The 20,417-nt window shown below is 39.4% G+C and overlaps 1 protein-coding gene across 2 annotated transcripts; it reads left to right on the top strand.

Annotated features, from left to right (window-relative positions):
* Positions 1-2,243: 2,243 nt before the first annotated feature.
* LOC148025129 (uncharacterized) lies at positions 2,244-11,981 on the top strand. 2 transcript variants are annotated; one of them, XM_087694848.1, is made up of 5 exons: positions 2,244-3,613; positions 3,769-4,703; positions 4,796-4,885; positions 9,263-10,153; positions 10,279-11,981. In XM_087694848.1, the coding sequence occupies exons 1-5, from the start codon at positions 3,523-3,525 to the stop codon at positions 10,420-10,422; spliced, it is 2,151 nt and encodes a 716-aa protein (XP_087550974.1). In that variant the 5' UTR covers positions 2,244-3,522; the 3' UTR covers positions 10,423-11,981. The 2 variants fall into 2 exon arrangements, with proteins under 2 accessions (XP_087550974.1, XP_087550973.1); XM_087694847.1 differs by having other exon boundaries at positions 2,248-3,613; positions 3,706-4,703; positions 10,279-11,978.
* Positions 11,982-20,417: the final 8,436 nt, after the last annotated feature.

Genomic DNA, 20,417 nt, shown 5'->3' with positions numbered 1-20,417 from the left:
GGCACATATAGAGTAGTTTATAGATGCAGAAGGTACTATAAAGAGCAATTTCCAACAACTTAAGTTTAATGCACCCATTAGTAATAGAAGCATTTGCACCGTTGTACAACCCTTATAAAGGTAGGCAAATCCATTAAAAAACCATGTTACAAATGAGAACAATGATAACCAGCCAATGGCAAAAATTTTGTGTGCCACCTATATCTAGATGGCTTTCATCAAGCATGCTTATGATCGTTATTGTTGCTTTGCTAAAGTCAGATCGAGAAAAACCTTTACATGTGCAAGACTTTGATTCTTTCACAAAGTTGCTACTTCTCATTTTTCAATCCTATGTCATTCGTAACTTGGGCGATCTTTCAAAATTTGTACATTGACACATAATTTAAGGACTTCCCCTATGAACATATCATTTGAGAAATCTATCTTTCATCTATTAGCTTCAAGGAAACAAGCATGCATTTAACATGGCATCATCTTCTTGACATGTGCTAATGATATGAGCAAGTATGCTAGACTTATAAGCAAATGGGCACTCTTATTGCCTTGGAGGATAGTGTGCATGAAAGTATTTGAAGGTGGGTATACAATAAGATGATGGAACTACATTTCATGCCATGCCTTTGTTTTTGACTCCAAAGTCAAGTTGTTGACTCACCTAACTTGTTTATTCATATGCAAAGAGCATAGAAGATGTGTGTACACCTACATGCTTCACAAAAGCTAGTAGATGGATTTTCAAACATGCCCATGTGCTATTCACGTAATCTAGTTGATGAACTGATATTGTGTCAGGCTTTCCCTTCATCATTAGTATAAACAACACATTACAATCTATTCAATTTGTCCCTAAAAAACTTAACTAGCTAAGGAGTCATCCATTCATGATTTTCTATAAAGGGAAGGCTATGGGCCTTGGAAATTCACACGTAGGTTAGTAACACCTTTGCCCTGTGCGAATTTGGTTAGAACACAAGGCTATGGACCTTGGAAATTCACACACAGGCTAGTAACACCTTTGCCTGGTGAGAAATTGGTTAGAACTAAAGGTTATTGTAATCTTAGGGGAGCTGTAAGATCCATCATATGACTTACTCTTTGTTCATAGAAACATTAATTGTTTGCTAAAGTACATTAGGCGACAAAGGAACATGAGACTCCCAATACAACATAAATTTCTATCTTTTAGCATTAGCACAACACCTTTGTAGGATACATACATGTGACAGTCTCCTAGTATTTCTAAGTTCTTGATTATCGAAACACTTATTATCATTTGCTATTTCCATCTCCAACGTGGTAGCATTAGACACACTCTTTATGTTCACCAACTTTCCAAGTCTCTAAATCAGCATCCACGTGGCTTCTATGGACAACCACATTGGTAATTTGTGTGCACTTGATGGTCGTTGCAATTCTAAGGTCTTGTTATAAGTGTTTGTCCTTGATCATTGGAAATCCTCATTATTTGTTGCAAAGGAGGATCATAGGGATTGAGTCTCTTAGGTATGACACAATTTTATAAATTTATAGCACGCATACCATACTTTTGGTCACTATGTTCCACATGACTTTTGAGGACAAGCACATAGGATGAATGGAGTTGCTTGCACCAACCAATCTTTGTTATTGAGTTGGGAATAAATTTGAAGATCTCTGCATTGGGCATTACAATAACAATTCATGGTCAAATCAGTATTCCCACCAGGTAAGAGGTCGCAAAAAATGCAAATATTGGGAATCACAATGGTTTTGGATGAGTGAGTTTGCTATCGAGGCCTCCCTTTCACACTCATGCTAACAAGCAAAATGCCTCATCAGGAATGTGTATGATTCCATTAGCCCAACACCTTGGAAGTTAGAGTATTGGTCTCTAAAATAGCACAAGAGCTCAAAGATTGTGAATAGCAATGATTCATTGGGCATCCACATAGATCAACAACAAAGTTTTGATATTTTGCCCTCAGAGTGGGTGGAATGATTGATACAAATTTCAAAAGGCTCGGTCAATGCGGTTGATATCTTGAACATCATGAACACATCGATTATTAGCGAAGAAAACCTTTGGTTTATCTTATGGCCGAGATGGTTTTGGGGGGGGGGGGGGGCAACTTACGTGCCATTATACTTGACGCCTTTACGCTAGGGGCCGTGATGCCCATAGGGCTTTCCTGGCCAGGCACAAAAACAATTGACCCGTTCGGGACAACAACAAAGACTTCGGAAGAAGGCAGCTTGCTCGGAGGTTTTACGGGATTTTTTCTTTCTTTCTGTTTTATTTTCGGTAAATTCTGCTTTTTGTCGAGCCATATTAGTTTATCGGCCTTCCTCTTCTGTCTCCTTCCTTCCCTCTCCTCCTCCTCCTTCTTTGTGTTTTTCCGCATTCCGCCCCGCACGCAGAAGAGAAACCCCTTCTTCCACCATTGCCAGCAGCCTTTTTTTGGCACCGAAGCGCCTCAGTTCTTCTCCTTACACAAGGAGTTAGTTGCTTTGGATCTTGCAAAAGCTTTTTGCGCACTCGTGCTGCCCGCTTCTCCCCGCCGCCTGCTTTCTGCCCTTGTCTTCCTCCTCTTCTTGTCCACCTGCTCCGCTACAGCCGACCTGTGTGATTGATAGCCTGGATTAGGGTTTTGGCCCTCGGGCTTGGCGTTTTGGCAGAGAGAAGCGAGAGGGATTTTACAGTGTTGCTGCCGAAGACTGTCCGTCCTCCCGCGAGCAAGAAGGCCGTGCGGTTGAAAGCTGGGAGTCTCGCAGTTTGGACTCGTCGAATACGCCAGGCGCAACACAAACGTTTATCTTGCTTTTTTTGTCCCTCCGCCCAACCTTCCATGAAGGATTAGGGTTCGCAGCTTCGACATCGTTCTGAGGGAAGTATATTTTCCGAGGGAAACACCCGTTTTCTTAGATCTTTTTTTGCCCCGGAAAAAAGCACTGCGTTTGCGCTTTCTCGGAGGTTTGGGAGTTCCCCCTTTCCCCCCCGTTTCTTTCTGAAGACCTAGCAAGAAGCGGAATGCCTTCTCTTGGAAAGGCTTAACTTGGGAAGCCTCAGGGGCGCCTCTGAAGCAGCGCTGGATTGCAGCCGATTGCTCTTCCTTGTTCCGGACGGTTGCTTGTGTTCATCCTCAAGATTGGTGGTCCTCCTCTGCTTGTTGAGGCCATATGTTCTGCATACTTATTTGTTTTAGTATGTAGCTGCTGCGTCTTGCCCTGACCTGAGTCTGAGGGCATCAACCTATGAACTGGCTTTTCTCTTTTTGGATATAAAACAAGTCGAGGGAGTCTATCTTGACAGGGATTGGAAAGCAACATACAGCTTGTGTGGTAGCAACTTTCACAGATTGTGAACGGTCCTTGGAGACATCTCGACTTTGCCAACCTTGCAGTACACATTCTAGTAGGGTTTCTCTGGAGGGTCATTGCCTCCACCTCCTGCTCCTTGCTATAAAATAGTTCTAGGAAGTGGATGCAAGGCTCAGGGTTGGTCTGGCTTTGGAACATCCACGACGATGGTAAACATCTCTGATGGAGAGAAGTGAGCCTTCTTTGATTCCAGAATGGCTCAAGGGAGCACCTGCTGGTGGTTCGATGGCAGCTCAACTAGGTGTTTACCAAGGTATGTGAAGGCTATTTGAATTTATTAATCTTGCAGTGCAGCCCATTGCAGCAGAGGATGATACTATAAATGCTGTTTATGACACTCTGCAGATGATGCGGGAAGCGTGCTTGTTCCTAGACACAGACTGACCCAGCAATCAAACACATGTGCAGGAAATCATGCAGAGTATGATTCACCCCGCAATTCTACATCCTCTGACAGGGTATTTTCTTCCTCGCGCAGAGGTCACAGTGGCAATAGTAGTTTGATTGAAAGAGGAGGCTCTGAAAGAGAGAATTTTTCTATTGGAAGATCTCATTCTAGTTTGACACGGAGCTCATCACATCGCAGCCATGATACGACAGAGCGTGAGAGGGATGGTTATCGTGGTGACAACTCTCGAATTGAACGAGACTGGGAATGGGATAGTGATAGAGACTTCAGGTCCAGGGAAAGGGACAAGCTTCTTGGGTTTGCATCAGATGACCGCGAAAGGGAAAGAGAGCGCCTGGAGAATGGGATGCTCCGCCTTTCAGCCACTGGTGCCACAGGATTCACAGGAAAATATGATTCTGATTCCAAGCTGAAGCGGTCACAATCCATGGGACTAGCACCCAGGATTTCTGAGAGTGGCATAAGAAAAGTTAATGAGGGTTTGCCATTAGCTTCAAGCATTCAAAAAGCTGCTTTTGAGAGAAATTTTCCTTCCCTTGGAGCCGAGGAGAAATTAGGGGCTCTCTTGTCGAGTCCAGGCAATGCTGCTATATCAAGCCCACGTCCTCTCTGGCAGGGGCCTTCTAGGGTGGACTTAAGTCGAGCTTCATCGCCTGGACTGCCTGGGGGTCTAAGTGGACCTCTCTCAAGTGCACCAGTTCTTGGTGGGGGACTTGGAAGTATTGATATTTGGAGCTCAGCACTTGTTGCAGAGGCTCCTTCCTCCAATGGAAGTGTTCCTGGAAGTAGCTCTACAACAAGTATTCATCTTGTGAGCAGCTCAGGCCCGATGTCAGCTGTTTCTACTGTGCCTGTTCCTGCAGCTCCTGTGACAGCCTTGAACATGGCTGAGGCTTTGACTCAGAACCCTCCTCGAGTTCGGACACCTCCTCAGGTATTGGCTTTGTGCTCTTGTACTGTCAAAGGGTTTGATGCTTATTAATGTGAGTGAATGCTTGTACTGAAATCAAGTTGGTATTTTTTCAGTCGTCTGTGGAAACCCAAAGATTGGAGGAGCTTGCCTTGAAGCAGTCCCGACAGTTGATTCCGGTGACTCCAACTTTACCTAAGACAATGGTATATTCTTGCTTCACCTTTCAGTTCCCAAGTCCTCCCTCTTTTGTATAGGAGACAGTTGTCGTTGTGTGTAAAGTGATCCAGATTGTAGATTGTGATATATTTCTATTTGACTACCTGTGTGAATCATTTGACCTTTCTTAGTATCAGGAAGCACCATTTTCAATACTGGCTGCTGTGAATATGCAGCCTCTTGGAGAAAAGGTTTTAAAGTGTGTAAAGCTGTATCATATGGCTAATAAAATAGACCTACTATGTTAGTATAGGAGATAGATAGTGTTTTCTTGCATCATCCAAACCTTACTATTGAGTTGAGATTATCGTGCTTTAAAAAAGTTGCTTGTCTTGCATGCTTGAAGTTTTGTCTTTCAGTGTGTACTTATTTTTACATTTAATCTCGAATATGTTAATATTTGCATTATATCAGCAATGATTGTTTGTTCAAGTGGATGTAGTCTCACACTTTAGGAAATCTCAACCATTCATCTTATGTAAGTTTAACCTTGATATACTACAGTCTTGGTCACATGCATGGGTGGAATTGTGCGTTATCTTTGTTCTAACCCATTGTCTAGCACCATAACTCGTGACCATGACCACTCGTTAGCAGCCATCTCCAACACACTATTTTAGATCTCTTTACTTTCGAAGGCAAACAAAACAATCTAATTAGAATTTAAATTTAATTTAGAGTGTACAAATTCTGTCTATGTTTGAGACATACGCTATTTATTGTTAAGAGTAGATGTTCTATATTATGTTGTAAACTATGATACATTTTCAATTAGTATTTTAGGGAGTAGTTTTTTTGAAACTCCTTTTTTTAGGGCGTGTTCGAGAAGTAGGAAGTTTTAGTATAAGGTAACTTGTTGCAAACATATACTTTGTAAATGAAAACAAGAAAGCTTTATACATTAACATGCATATACTAGTGCGAGTTATGGCACTTGAAAGAAGCATATTAATGATGAATGACATCCACTATATAATACTCATATTAAACTAATTAGAAACAAGCCTCTACTCTTGTTTGTTTTTTAGTAAGGTTTTGAGCGGGTTGTAGCAAGTATCTAGACTAAGCTCTTTCATGCAAGAGCCTATTATCAGATCGATCAATATATGCGTGTGTTTATTAATATGGATTAGGTTTTGTCCTCTCTCAATGTAGGTTGTAGAAGCTTTTGATATACAATATATTTTAAATTTAGAAGTTTTTGGAGGTAGTAATTGTAGCATCTTTTTTTAATATTCTACCTTCAGATGTATTTGGCATGTAAGGGCTTCCTATCGAAATCTAGCTCCATCAATTTATATCCTTCTAAGTTATGTTTTGTCACGGCTCTTTATGTAAATCATGTGTTGGGATGTGGTGTAAAGAAATGGTATGACAAACATATAGAAACACAAAATGCACAATAGTACACAGAACATGATCTTTAGAATGCTGAACAAGAATGAGTGAATGAGAATATGAAAGATACAATTAGGGTGCCTCAAACTTGGATGCCTCTAGAGTCTAGGGCTAGGATAGAGGGGAATGGGAATATGATTGATACAATTAGGGTGCATCGAACCTCCACACGTCAAGGATTAGGGAAAAGGGGAAGATAATGATGTTGTGGTGTGTCGTACTCATGAGAAATCTTGAACACAGCATGAGTCCCCTCCCGGTTGGATGATGATGCCGATGGCTGTAGATTTAGTGAAACACAACCCTTCTTCGAAGTTAGGCACGATGTTCAGGTGAAGGCCGGTAGCAAGAGGTCAATCAGACAATTGAAAAGTGCAAATTTGGTGATGGCAATGATGATAGCAATTGCGTGAGTTATTGGTGACCGAAGCAGGTTGATGATGTCAGCTGGGTAGCTAGATTTGATTTAAACCACAACACTTTGCAGCTTGAAAATTTGGATAGAGCAGGTTCTAATGATGACATCAATAAAAGTGGGGTTTATTGGTAGAGGTCTCTCGTGGGAAGCAACGTGAGGGTAGAGTGCAAAATCCAAATTTGTGGAATGAATTAGGATGAGCAGATCCCTACAATTGACTTTATTTGTGAAGGATTTTGGAGCATTTCTCCTAGTGCTAAAAAATAAAGCCATTAGATTGTGGGTGGCGAGATTGAAGTTGAAATCTATGGGGGTAGACTAATGGATTAAAGTCTTAAGGCCTAAAGGAAGGGAAAGGGAAGGGAAAGATGTCAACTTTTTGGTGGTTGATTCTTGAGTGAGGGCATCCTCAAATCACATGCTACATTGCATGGTAGTGAGTTGAATGGGTCCATGTGAAAGAGCAGTATCAAATTATTTAATGGATTTTTCATTAGGGATGGGCACGTTGGATGGCCAATGAGCACATGGATGGGTCCATGTGAAAGAGTGATTCCAAATTATTTAATCAAGGTTTCATCAGGCATGAATTCCTACTTTTAACTCCAAGCTCCTATCTTGAGTTTCTAAATAAAAATGAAAATTTGAAAATAGCACTTGAACCACGTGTCTTGAATGCAAGCACATGGCAAAATACTTGTCAAAGTGCATGTGAGAGAGAAAAGTAAGTTGAAATTTATTGGGCATTTTTTTAGAGGATTTCTTAAGGTTAAACTTCATGCTCAACAAGAAGGGAAGCTAAGATAAGAGCTGCTACTGCTTTGGCAACATTAAAAGGAGACAGTTCTGGCTGACAAGAAAAAAAGGGAAACTAATATAAGAGCTTCTACTGCTATAGCTGCATTAAAAGTAGACAATTCTACTTGCTACTTTCTTTATGGTGAAGTTCTTCTCTTGAGTCTTCTTCCAACACATGATTAGACAAAGGAGCAGCAATAAATAATTTCCAAGAAGCAGCCATAGTAATGATAATTTGCATCTTCTTGTTGCGAGGACCTTTGAATTTTGGTCTTTAACTACCCTTGACAATCACCCCTAGTTTGTTATAGTACATTAGGAGATGGATATACGAAATTGTTCAATTTGTGCACTATAATAATGCCTATGAGCAGAAGAGAAAGGTATAATCCAAGCATGTATTGCAGTCTAAATGTTCTGGGTATGCTTGCTGTCTTGTCATGGCAAGTTGAAGATAGCAAGCCTTTTTTGGAGTTATGAAGTACTTGTCTCGTTTGATTCTTGAAAGGGATTATGAAACCCTTTTCACATTTGTAATTATGGCCCATTTATATTCCAGCTAGAAATGGATCGACATTTCACTGAGGAGGGTTCGTACCTCCCCTTGTGACTAAGTGAAGAATAGATGGTGTGTTGCGTATTGATGCTCTGTGAAATGCTTTTTACAGCTGTTGAAATGCAAAAATCCGTTTTGTGATTGGAATGTTTCACATTGACTTGATGTTTTAAGCTTCAAAAATTGATTTTTCTCCGAAGAAATATACAGTAATACCTTTGAAAGCAACTGTTTCACTAGGGACATGCATAATAAACACATTTCAGGCTGAATCAAAGTATTTCTAGGGTGAAACTTTTTTGGGGCTGAAACATTCATGGTTACACTGGTTCACATCTTCAATAGAAGGAAGAGAATTTTTTCATGACCTGACGATCTGATGAGAGTTAAGATACTGTGCACATTGGAGAAGGCAATGATTATCTTAGAAATATAGGCTGGTGGTGGTTCAGTATTATGAGGAGTTCGTTGATTTTACTCTCTTTGGTTGCAAAAAGCCTCACAACTATGCTCGATGTTGTGTTATGCTTATTAAAGTGCCAACTTGTTGTTTTACTTGTAGTTATTTATATGTTCTCTGTACAGTGCATAAATTACTGACTCTTGCTGATCACATCAGCACAGCCTCTCAACTATCATCATAGCTACGCAAATTTGCCACCTATGAAAAGGATGTGAGACTGTTAAGGCCCCTCAAAATGTGAGATTTGCATATACTGCGTAGTTCAAAGACTTCAATGTGAGAAGGCTTTTGGTTTTAGAGGGATAGTTGTTATCTTGGCAGAAAGGACATGGTTGCCTTTTGATACTGCCGCATGAGTTGCGTTTTTTATTGCCGCCTTTTTTGTAAAGGTGTGGTGTTGTTTCTGTCTGTGATGCTTTTGGAGTCTGCCAGGCTAGGTGTTTTGGGGTGAGTCTATTGCCCAATAGTTGTACATGTTTCCACTGTTTGCAGTATGAATCAAGCAAGGGATTCAATTCACTGAAGTGCGTTTAGTGTCCTCAGATCTTGTTCGTCTGTTCAGTTTTTTGAAATTACAGTTATATTTGTCTGATGATTTGGCAATTTTCAGAAAGCACTGCTGCAAGTAGGCATGCCACTTGCTGTTGTATGCATGCAACAAATTTTGTTTCTAAAAAGCTTATTTTCAAGGGTGTTTATGAGGATATCTAAACATGTATGGTCATCTTCAGAGTTTGGCGGACAAGAACAAATCTAAGTCTTTGCGGCCAGCTGATTCAGGGGTGAAAATTCCCATCAGGTCCAGTCAGTTGACAAGCTCTATTCAGATGAATTCTTCTCACCGACCTCTTATCCCTGGTAGACCAGATACTCCTAAAACTCCCCAAGGGAAGCTACTATTTCGGAAGTCTAACAAAGATGGTGTAACAGTTTCAGCAACCCCAAAAACTGACCGGAGCAATGGTTCTCAAATAAGTTCACATGGAGTTGCAAATGCTAACACACAGGTAACAAACGCTATGGGAACAGGAAGCCAGGGTCAATGCAGAAACTTACAAGATCGAAGACAACCAGGAGCAAGTGCTTCAGATGCTTCAGCTGGAGTGAGATTAAAAGATATTGCAGAAGATAAACGGATTTCTGTACAAGCCCAAAACAGAAGTGATTTTTTCAATGCCCTTAGAAAAAAAGCAGCCACTAATGGGAATGCTTCCTTGAGTGCCAATAAAGCTGACTCATCAATTCAGACAAAGGCAGATTCAGTGAGCATAAGCTGCGGAACTGAAACTGTAATACATGATGAGGCTACTGCTGACCTATGCCATGGCTCTGATGTGAAAGAAAATGGAAGAACACAGGCTGCCCTCTCTAGCCAGATCTCAACTGTGATCCACAGTAACGGTGATTTAAATCACAATCCAGTGAATGGGCCTATGATGAACGAAACTGTTGGTTCATCGAAGGGGTCTTCGGATGGTGAATGCTCACAGGAGATTAGTACAGGTGTTCCTTTACCTGCAGACTCGGAGGAAGAGGAAGCAGCTTTTATGCGGTCTCTTGGCTGGGAAGAAAATGCTGAAGGTAGTGAGCTGACAGAAGAGGAAATAAATGCCTTTTACCAGGTCTGTTGTTTTTGTTAGTCTGGGATCCTCCTATATCTGCTTATGATTTTGAGTTAGACCCTTTTTTCTTACATTTTCTGCTTTTATTTTGTGACATGGACATGCTGTGTTGCAATTTTGTGCAGATGAGAGAGAGGACAAAGCTACTTAACAGTACAGGTCTTCAGAGATTTGGGTCTTTTCGTGGTGGACGTGTTGGCAGTTTTGGAAGCATGTCTTCGGGTTTATCCTCATCAGATTCAGAGTCAGATGATGAACTGAATGTTTGAAAAATTGAGCCCCCAACTGTCGTGCTTCTGTGAATGACACGAGATTGATGCCATGTGTAAATCAGGGGGAAGCAATACTTCTCGAAGTATGTGATGCTATTGCCCCTCCTAGGGGTAACTTTATTGCATGGGATATCATCAAGTTTCTTGTAAGGAATAACTCACTTATGCGTTCATTCTACTTGGAGCACATCAATTTGGAAGCTGGGGGAGGCAGGGCAGTAAGCCTTGAGGGTGAGCTACTCATTTTCTCTTGGGTTTTGGATGGATTCAAAGATGCCAAGATACTCGTCTTTTTTAACTTTTTGTCTAAAATGAGAGCAAGAGAGCGTTGATATTCTTAACTTCTGTGTCACCTAGCTGTAAGTCTGATTTAAGATTCAATGAACAGCTGCCCCTTTTTAAAAACAAGGAGACATGGCTATTGGCAAATATGAGACTATGCTTCGGAGTCTACCATTCAGAAGATACATGTCACATATCCTTGCATTTTAGTACCTAATGGACTCTTTGTATTTAAGGTACTTGAATGCACGTTCACGACGGCAAGGTTTTGAGATTAATGCAACGTGCTTTGTTTTTTGTGCTCTAAGGTAAATGGAACATACCATGTCACGATGAATTAAACCTTTGCAAGCACATACATACAAGAGGTTTCTGACCTATGTATGTATCTCTTGACCCTGGCATAGATTGGACAGCAGAACTTACATCGTGCTGTTTTTGGATGCTTTGCAAGTTTTCAAGACTTAGATATCACAAGAATGAGTGTGAGACGTTTACTAATTCTGTCTAATGTGCTCATTTGTTTGTAAGAATGTGCCTTGTGAGGCTTCTATGACAGTTCAGACTACTTATCTGCAATAAGAAGTGAAGACGAAAGTACCATTAGAGTAGCTAGCTCATGACTATACTAGTAAGTTTTTATGGAGAGTGCTGATTTTGCATGAAAGGATGTGAGATTTTTAGTTCTTCTGAATGTGTCAACTTGTTTGTGAGTGTGTGCCTTGTGAGGCTTCCATGACAGTTTAGACTTCTCTCTGCTAAAAGATTCAAGAAAAGATGATAGGATCATTAGAGTAGGCTCAACTAATACTAGTAAACCTTTTATGGAGGGTGTGGATTCAGAATGGGTACTAGTTGGCTGCCTGCCAGCTCTTGATTGGGTGTCACAAGCTACAGCCACACAATCCAGAAATGGAGGGTAAATGTCTTCTACTTTCGACTTACAGAAGCATACATATTTTTCTGGTGCAGCAAACGATGTCCGAGCCAAACAAAATTGTGTTAAGGCTGGCGTTATTTAACCTTTTTGGCTTGAAAGTTATGTTACCTAATGTTTTGGTTCTTTTCTTCTTTTAAAGTTGCAGGGATTGAAAGTGCCTCTAAATGAGCTTAAGATCGTTAGCTCATGGCATTTTCAGCTTAATGAAGCTGTGTGGTGTTTCAGCGTTAATGCTGAGTGGTCTGTGCAGAGGGTTCCATTCATGTTGTAAGTGGATTTGAAAATGTCCAGCTGATATGGACAAGGCTGGGTAGTGTCTGCAGAGGGTTCCATTCATGTTGGATTTTAAAATGTCCAGCTGATATGGACAAGGCTGGGTAGTGTGTGCTCTTCAGTGTGCCTGTTATTGCATGTGAAGTGTCACTGACACCTTGCTCAGTTATTCAGCCTGGAGTTGTTATATGTGTATAAGCTATACATGCATTATCTTGTGACTTTATGAGTTGGTGAGTTTATAGCATCATATGAAGTCCCTGAATGCCCAAAAGCGCACCAAATGTGGCACATCACTACAGGTATCTGTCAGCTCAATATAGTTCATTTTCCATCTATGATTGCATAGTAAGATTTCCTTCATTTGGTGAAGAGTAAAAGGCCTGCAAATATTTGTTTGGCACTCTATCCTATTAGAATCGATTCTTTAATGACAGTAATTTTTTTCTCAATTATTGCAAGAAGAATTTTGGTGATGCAATAACTGATTGGAATGATCAAGAATATGATCGATCCATTCCTGAAAGCTTGGGAGTGCATTGCTACCATTGTTTTGATGTGTTTCATCAATGAACTTTTGGTGAGAATTCAAGGGGTAAGGGATGGAATGATTACTAGTCCGGCACTGTATTGACGGGGTTGGTTAAATGATCGCCAGTTGACAGTTAAGATGATTTTTAGTTTGATGAGCTGCTTCAGTCTTACAGCGGTAAACTTACCTCTCGAGTCTTCAGAGTTGTCAATAAAGCTTAAAATACCTTCAAATGTGATCAGTGTGCTTGGCTTGAACCTTACAAAACGTGTGAATGTACTGGGTCATGTGTTGTTTGTAAAAATTGTGATCAATTAACAAGATCAGATGCAGAGTTTGTTTCAATGCAGATGCCCGATTTATTGAGGTCAGTTGACAAGGGAATTTATATCAACAGGTGTTAATTTGGAGTTCCTTGATCATGGCATTGGGTGCATGTGTCTATTTAGTTATTAAGTAACCATTGCAGTAGTGTGGTCTCTTTATTTGCTAAGTCCATTGTGGTGCATCAAAGTAGCATTTGACAGGACATTAACTCTCAGTTATGTGAGGGTTTAGGCATATCTAGTTTCATGAGACATAATTGATGCATGAGATAAGAAAACCACCCTCGCAATGTAGCTCGCTATGCACACATGCACCATATTCTACCTTACTGATTGTTTTTGAGCTTCTCAAGTTTATACAAAGTTTGTTCCTTCAGATCATGATTTGGACTTGGATTAGATTTCCTCATTTTAAGAGTTTGGGTTCCAATTTCAAGGCCTTTAGATTAATTTGATCCTCATGATAATAGAACTCAAGGGTCTAATTTTAAGCAACCAATTATTAAGGTCCAATTTTTTTAAGGCATCACAAGATAATCAAAACCATATCTCAAGTTGATCTATATGGATCCAATTATTAAGCTCCAACCTTTTTGAGACTTTGTAATATAGTCTTAAGCATATCTCAAATTGATCCATATGAGTTTTGAACATAGGGTTTTGAGACTCAAAAGCTTAGATAAAAAACAATTGAGTGTCAAATTCAAATCATTTGGGTTTTATTGCTAGAATAATCTCAAAGCAAGTCATATGATAACTAAGATGAGAGAGAGAGAGAGAGAGAGAGAGAGAGAGAGAGAGAGAGAGAGAGAGAGAGAGTGTGTGTGTGTGTGTGTGAGTGATATTAATACCCTCTTTAAGATGCCTCAAAGGCTTACATGACAAAATGACAACTTGAGATTTTGGATATAATCCATTTTGGGGTGTCATTGGCATGAATGAAAATGAACTAAGGTTACAAAATTGCCAGATAAGTTAATGCCCCTAGAGTAGTGTAATACTTAGGCTTTTTAACCTCTTCTTTGATGGCTTCTCCACCTTGATAGATTGCCCATTCACCCTCTTTTTCGAGTACTTTCATCTTTGCAATCTCACCTAGTTGTACTTTGAGTTGTGTTGATGCGAGCTCATCTCTAATTTGGATTTTGAGTCCCTTGAACCATTTTGATTTAGTCCTTCAATTTTGTCTTATAAGTCACCAAACTTGAATGTTGCTTGGTTATTTTCTTCTTTGGTGATGTGCCATAGCATCACCTAGTTGAATCCTTGATTTTCCAATATTGGCCTTAGTTAGGTTTCTAGCTTGTATGACTAAACATTCTTCGAGGCCTTCATCCTCTAGTCCTTAGTGTTTCTGTGTGCCATTTGCTAGGAAGGTCTCCTAGTCGTCCATGAGATTCCATTTTCTTTTGTAATGTAGCTTCATTGAGCATAGAAAAAATAATGTATGGCATACCTTGTTTATCTTCTCCCTTCTTTTGTACGTCCTCTTGCGCTCTTATTGTCATGTACTTGACTTTTTCAAACTTCTTATTGATTGTAATTACATCCATAGCCCACTTCTTTAGTTGAGCCAAGCTTGTGTGCAACTTGGAAAGTGAGTCCTTTAGAGTCACATTTTTTGCTTCTAAGTGGAAACTTGTCAACATAGGTTTTCCTCCCATGGGCTTGGGTGGTGTTGCTATGACAGTTGGGAAAGTCTTTGTGTACATATTGTGATTAGGTTGTTAAGTTTAATCTTCTTCCTTAGTCATCGCCCTTCCACCATAGGGGGAGGTGATGAAAGGAAGAAATCCTTGAGTATATGAATGAACTCTTCATGTTGTAAAACCAACCCCCCCCAACACACACACACACACACACACACACACACACACACGAGAGAGAGAGAGAGAGAGAGAGAGAGAGAGAGAGAGAGAGAGAGAGAGAGAGAGATCATGGGATTGTGCTGTGCTATGATGGATGCTATGTTGTCACAAAGCGGAAAAAAATATAATGACCAAGTCTTGCATTGAGCCCTAGAATGACATGATTACTACTAATATTTTTGTTGATTAGTATGTCCTATTGAAGTTCATCTTGTGCTTGAAATTGGATCTCCCTCTCCCTCCCTTCCTCTCTCTCTCTCTCTCTCTCTCTCTCTCTCTCTCTCTCTCTCTCTCTATGTGCATCTCACTTAAATAGTGGGTGCTTGATGTAGCAAGGGCTTAAATGAGCCAACTACGCTCTTGATGTTTGCTATCATTTTTCTAATGTGCAATCATGCACTTACATCACGATTCTTAGTGACAAAGGTACCATCTTAGAGCCCACCAAAAGAGCTTTTGAGTGTAGTATATACTTGCTCAAGTCAACAAGCTAACAATCTCTTGATTCTTCCACCTATCATGGTTCACTCCATAGTCCAATGATGCATTCGGTTTCCAACAAGGTTGTCTTGTATGATTTGAAATATTTACTCATTTTTTTCCAATAGCATGCACTTGATTTGGGGCCAAAGGGGAAATACTAAGGTCTTCCTTTACATTTGCTTATTTTAGGGAACAAGTTACCTCATTTGTTGAGTTATATGTTACGATTCTAGCACTTGACTATGTAGCCTTGTTAATCATATAATATTGGGAGTAAGGTACATGTTTAATTGGTTAATGGACAAGTTAAACTTGTCTAGCTCAAGACTTTAGTGTTTTATAGGCTTAGTGATAGGTGCCTCTTGAGGTTGCACTTGTTGGCAATGCAACAAGAGGGATAATTCCATTTCCCTATAGATACAAATAGAATATAATGATGAGGTGAGATAATTACAAACATTTGTTACCATATTTTGATAGTGATGGGTATCAACACAATTAAGATAATTTAGGACACATTTTTCCTCTTTAGAAGGTTACATTGTGATTTCCTCAGATTAGGACAAGATTTGGCAAGAGTTTGGGTAGGTTGACCAATATTGTGGGGCAGCCATAAGGGTTGGATATAGTCAAAATTTTGATTTGGGTTTGTTGCGGTCTCGTTTACACTATTGGCACTATCGCACATGTTATTTTGTTAATTTGTACAAAATTCTTGATTATGGTTAATTCTGTAGGTAAGAGCCCTTACAATCTTTTCTATACTGTGACACATAGCACATGCTCGTTTTATGCATATTTTCCTATATGTAGCAAACTTTTGCATCAAGTACAATGAATGGCCATAGTGGCTGACAACAATGATGTATTTTGTATGCTGGTAATTGAGAAAAAGGTGGGTAGAACACACTATTCAATGTGGACTTACATGATGCATCGTGTATTTGTTACGAAGGGGCTTTGGAACATTGTACATGGAATTGAAAAACATTTTGGTGGTATTTCAAAAGCTATGAGTGCACTAGAAGTAACAAAAATAGTTGTTGAGGATGCTGCAAGTTCCAATTCTGCATTCTAGTTCTGCTCAAGTTAATGCTAGGGTACCCCCACTACTACCGTCTACTTTTGAATAGATTCATTGGGATGGTAGAGATGTAGAGGATCATGCCTATTAAATGTACCATGATCCCACATATTTGCTCATGTCAGATAGCTAAGGATGTTTGGGATACTCTTGCATGTTTGTATCAAGGAAGAAATGAGGCATGTATTACTTACATGGGTAAGCAATTAGAGAATGAACATATGGATGAAGGTGATTCCATGGATAGTTTTTTGAGAAAGATCAAAGAACTTAAGGAGTTTTTGATTATTGTAGATAAGATTTTGCTAGTAAGTTTACTTGTGTAGACTGTTCTCAATGGTCTTATTGATTCGTATCAAGGTTTTGTATCTACTGTTCATTTGTTGTGATGAAATGTAGTTTGAATGCTTTCACTTGATGAATTGGTTTTTATTTTGCTATAAGAAGAACAATCTAGGTAAAATAGGTTCATTATGCATATTGCAAACCAAGATTTTGTGGCTACTTAGAAAGGTAAAGAAAAAGCTTCATTTTCTATAAGTAAGCAATAATTTGCAAATGTTGTCATTAGGAAAAAAATGAACTCACAAATGGGCCTTTTAGCCCCCCCTCTCTCCTCCTTAAAACAAGGAAAAGAGGAGAGAAGAATAGTAAAATAATCATCTTCTCTCTCCACTTGTGCAATCTCGTTTTGCCTTTTTTATATTATCTACAAAGATATACTCAGATTTCTTTCCTCCCCTCATTCAAGAAGTCTTTTTCAACCAAATTTTATATTCTAAAAGGAGTTAGTTATGGAAGTGTGGTGCTTTGTTTTCAATGCAAAATGATTAGTAGATACGAGGTAATTGATTTTTTAATCGAGAACAAGGAAAATAAAATTTTAAAAGTTCATTTTAAGATATTTTGCGGATTTTTTATATTCTAGCTTTTGGTAAAAAAAACAAACCAACTGGTCAAATTTTGTGTTTTTTGGAATTGTTTTTGGAGTTAAAATAGAAATGTCTAAAATTCGAAAAGTCTTAGACATCCCTACTCTTTGAGCTATTTTTTTCCATATCTATATTCTCTCATGGCTCTATTGTGACCTCTTCTCTATGTTTATGCAACCTTTATTAACAAAGTGAATTACTTACACATTCCTTTCCCTTGGCACCTTTGTGTGCCTCTCTGTGCATCTCCACTCTACCTCCTATGACAACCAAGTAGGCTCCCCGTTTCTATTAATAGTAAAATGAATACAAGAAAGAAGGAGTTGCATATTGAGGTAGAGATTGAATACGCCCCATTATTCAAAAGAACCTAGCATACCACTGTCAATCCTCAGGTTCAGTGGAGTTACAGGCAAATGGGATTGAAACATATGGACTTGTGGGTTGATAGGGGAATCTACCCAATTGACCCCTTAAACAATAGATCTCCAACTTTCTTAGGAATCACAAATTTGCTGAAGTATGTGTATGAGGGTGAAAATGTGTTGCTCAGTTACACTATGTGGGTCAATGATTAGGCGTTCAAAGTATTTACAACTTGCCAAGCAACCATATAAAATTGTCATGATGTGATTGATGTATATCAACTTTATATACAAAGCTCATAGAACAAGTGGTATAGTTGAATGACACTATAATTTAACAAAACAATCAAATTATTTCAATGCAATACACTATCCATGACATTGGTATCTCATATGAGGAGGCAAAGGCACAATTGGACGACCCAAGAAAGATCAACAACAAGCTAACATAGGAGCACAAACGAAAGAAAAAGCCAATCAATGAGTTAATTGTGAATAGCGGCCATTGGAAGCGATGTATCAAAGCATGTAAGATAGCTCAAAGTGAGAACCTAGGTGAGGGTGAGGTTGGATTGTGTATTCGTAGATTGCTGAAGGCAAGTACATTGGAAAATGCTCTGAGCAATCCTAAGGTTAGGGCTGTGAAGGAAAAGGTGATTGGGTGCACATTAAAAGATGTGTCAAATGAGTTCTCAGCTATGGATGCACAATCCATTTGTGACAAGGCCGATATTAGCACAACGACTTGAATAAATTCAAAGGTGTGAAGGCTGGGTTTGGTCGTGTGCTAAAGAGAGATAGAATTGTGCCTCTTCCTCAACCTTCAAAGTTAATAGAGGTACGACGGCAACTTAATACAAAGGTTTTGGAGATGATAGGAGATTCTATGCATGTTCAATGTATGGAAATAGTAAAGGTTGGGACAAAAAATGCATATGAGGTGAAGTTCACCGAACTCAACAATTACTATTTAGATTTGTACAAGGTACAGTCGACAACAATGGTAATGTACTACAATATGTTTGTTGAGAAATGTAATGGTAAATTGCAGTTTGTTATAAAATTGGATGAAAGTGAGGTAGTCAAAGGAGTAAAGCTTGAAAGAATTAGTGTAACTCTGATGAATAGAGCTTTACAATTTGACAAGAACAACCCAGGGAACCTTAGTGTTCAATTCGAGCGCCATGTGTGGTGGCTCGTTGCATTTGAAGTTCCTAAGGAAACATTTGAGGTGCTGTAGCTATTCTTTATACACACAAGCATTCCAAACATCATTGATCATTAGGAACATGGTGAGATGCTGTCGGTTGAAGGGTATGGTCAATAGTTGGTTGAATGGCATCTTGCAGGAGACTTGAAAACTTTAAAATGCATGTGTGGAATCTCCAATGGTACAAATACAAAGAATCCACACCTATATTGCTTGACAAAGAGGGTGGAAGGAAAGGACGAAAAGAAGAACTGGCAAAGGGTGACAAGTGTTGCACCAATGCACAATAGAGAAGATCCCACTTGGAAGCCCATCTTCAACATTCCATTGGATCGTATTCCCATTTTTTCATTGCATGCTTTTGTTAGAATCATGGAGAAACTTGTATATGAATACATTTGCTTTGCTTATAGGATGCAACCAAAAAAAGAAACCATTGCAACGTGTAGGAATGTGGAGCGAGTGCTATCAGAAATTGGGCTACACAAGCATCGAGTGATGATTGAAAAAGATGAGAAGAGATCATGAAAATTTGGTAACTTGCCAAAACAACCTTGCTTTGGAAAAGAAAAGGCTAGGAAGTTTCTCTCAGCACCCATCAATGAGGAAGGGAATGTCATGGTTCATAGGCCGTAGGACTATGATAGGTGGAAAAAGTTACATTTTGCAGTTTCTAATCGAAGTAATGGAGGAAAAATAAGGTTGGCCAAAGCTAAGGTTTGGATAAGTCTTAATAAATTGGCTCCCTTACTTTGCAAGATGGTGTTTAACAATGAAAATAAGCAAGAATTTATTGGTGCTATGTATAGCTTCTACAAAAACATGGTGGAAGTGTGGGACAAAAGCTCTATCACACATTACACTGTGTGTACTAAGTTAATATTTTAAAATTTTATGAATTGTATAAACTATTGAACATAGTTTTACTCATGTGTGATATGTGTCTTTGTAGCATATCCTTGAGGCACATGGGTCATACTTTGCAGAAAAGGGAAGCATTGGAGTTTGGTCCACACAAGGGATGAAAAATTCACATTGGATAGCGTGTAGTGCATACCAAAGAAAAATCGATCATGGTGGAGGGGTGAATGGTAGCAATCGAATGATCAAATTTCTATCTTAGTGGTATAGGATTATAGTAGCGGATGAAGCTAAACTCTTGCAAAAGAGAGCAAATGAAAGTGCTGATGAATCGGCTCCAGACGCGATGGAATCACCTCGTGTCACTAAAAGAGTGCATTATGAAGCCTCAAGTGTCGAAGAAAACCATGCCAAGTGGCTAGAAACAAGGCAACAAATGGGTTCAAAGAGAGATAAGATAGTAAGATGAACAATGTGTTCAGTGTGAATGCAATTCATAGTTTAAGAGAGAAAGAGAGTGTGTATGAAATTCGAATATGTGAATGAGTCTTACAGTTTAGGGTTATATAAAAGAGGGTTTCACTTTTTATCTTATTCATTGAGTTCTCACATCTCTTGTGTAGGAAAGATGGCTAGGCCTAAGATAGTTGCAAATAAACTTCCGCTCAGAGCCCCATATCGTGTTCAGCCCCTTGGAGCATCTACTAGCTTAGATGCACCCTCTTCTCAATCTAACCCATCTTCCTCAAGCCGCCCTCACAAGGGTCCTCCTTAGCATCCCCACAAGAAACGCAAGTGGAAGCCTGGTACAGTGGCCTTGAGAGAAATCAGGAGGT

The sequence above is a fragment of the Lygodium microphyllum genome, chromosome 15, assembly GCF_053477565.2.
Source record: "Lygodium microphyllum isolate KBCC chromosome 15, Lygodium_microphyllum_v1.1.10, whole genome shotgun sequence".
NCBI lineage: Eukaryota > Viridiplantae > Streptophyta > Polypodiopsida > Schizaeales > Lygodiaceae > Lygodium > Lygodium microphyllum.
Note: the sequence above shows the minus strand (reverse complement) of the source record. Positions and strands in the feature narration are given on the sequence as shown.

Coding starts and splice junctions, on each gene's coding strand:
- LOC148025129 (XM_087694847.1), top strand. CDS start 3,523: ATGGAGAGAAGTGAGCCTTCTTTGATTCCAGAATGGCTCAAGGGAGCA. Junction 3,614..3,705: donor TCAACTAGGTGTTTACCAAG/GTATGTGAAGGC, acceptor GACACTCTGCAG/ATGATGCGGGAAGCGTGCTT. Junction 4,886..9,262: donor CAACTTTACCTAAGACAATG/GTATATTCTTGC, acceptor GGTCATCTTCAG/AGTTTGGCGGACAAGAACAA.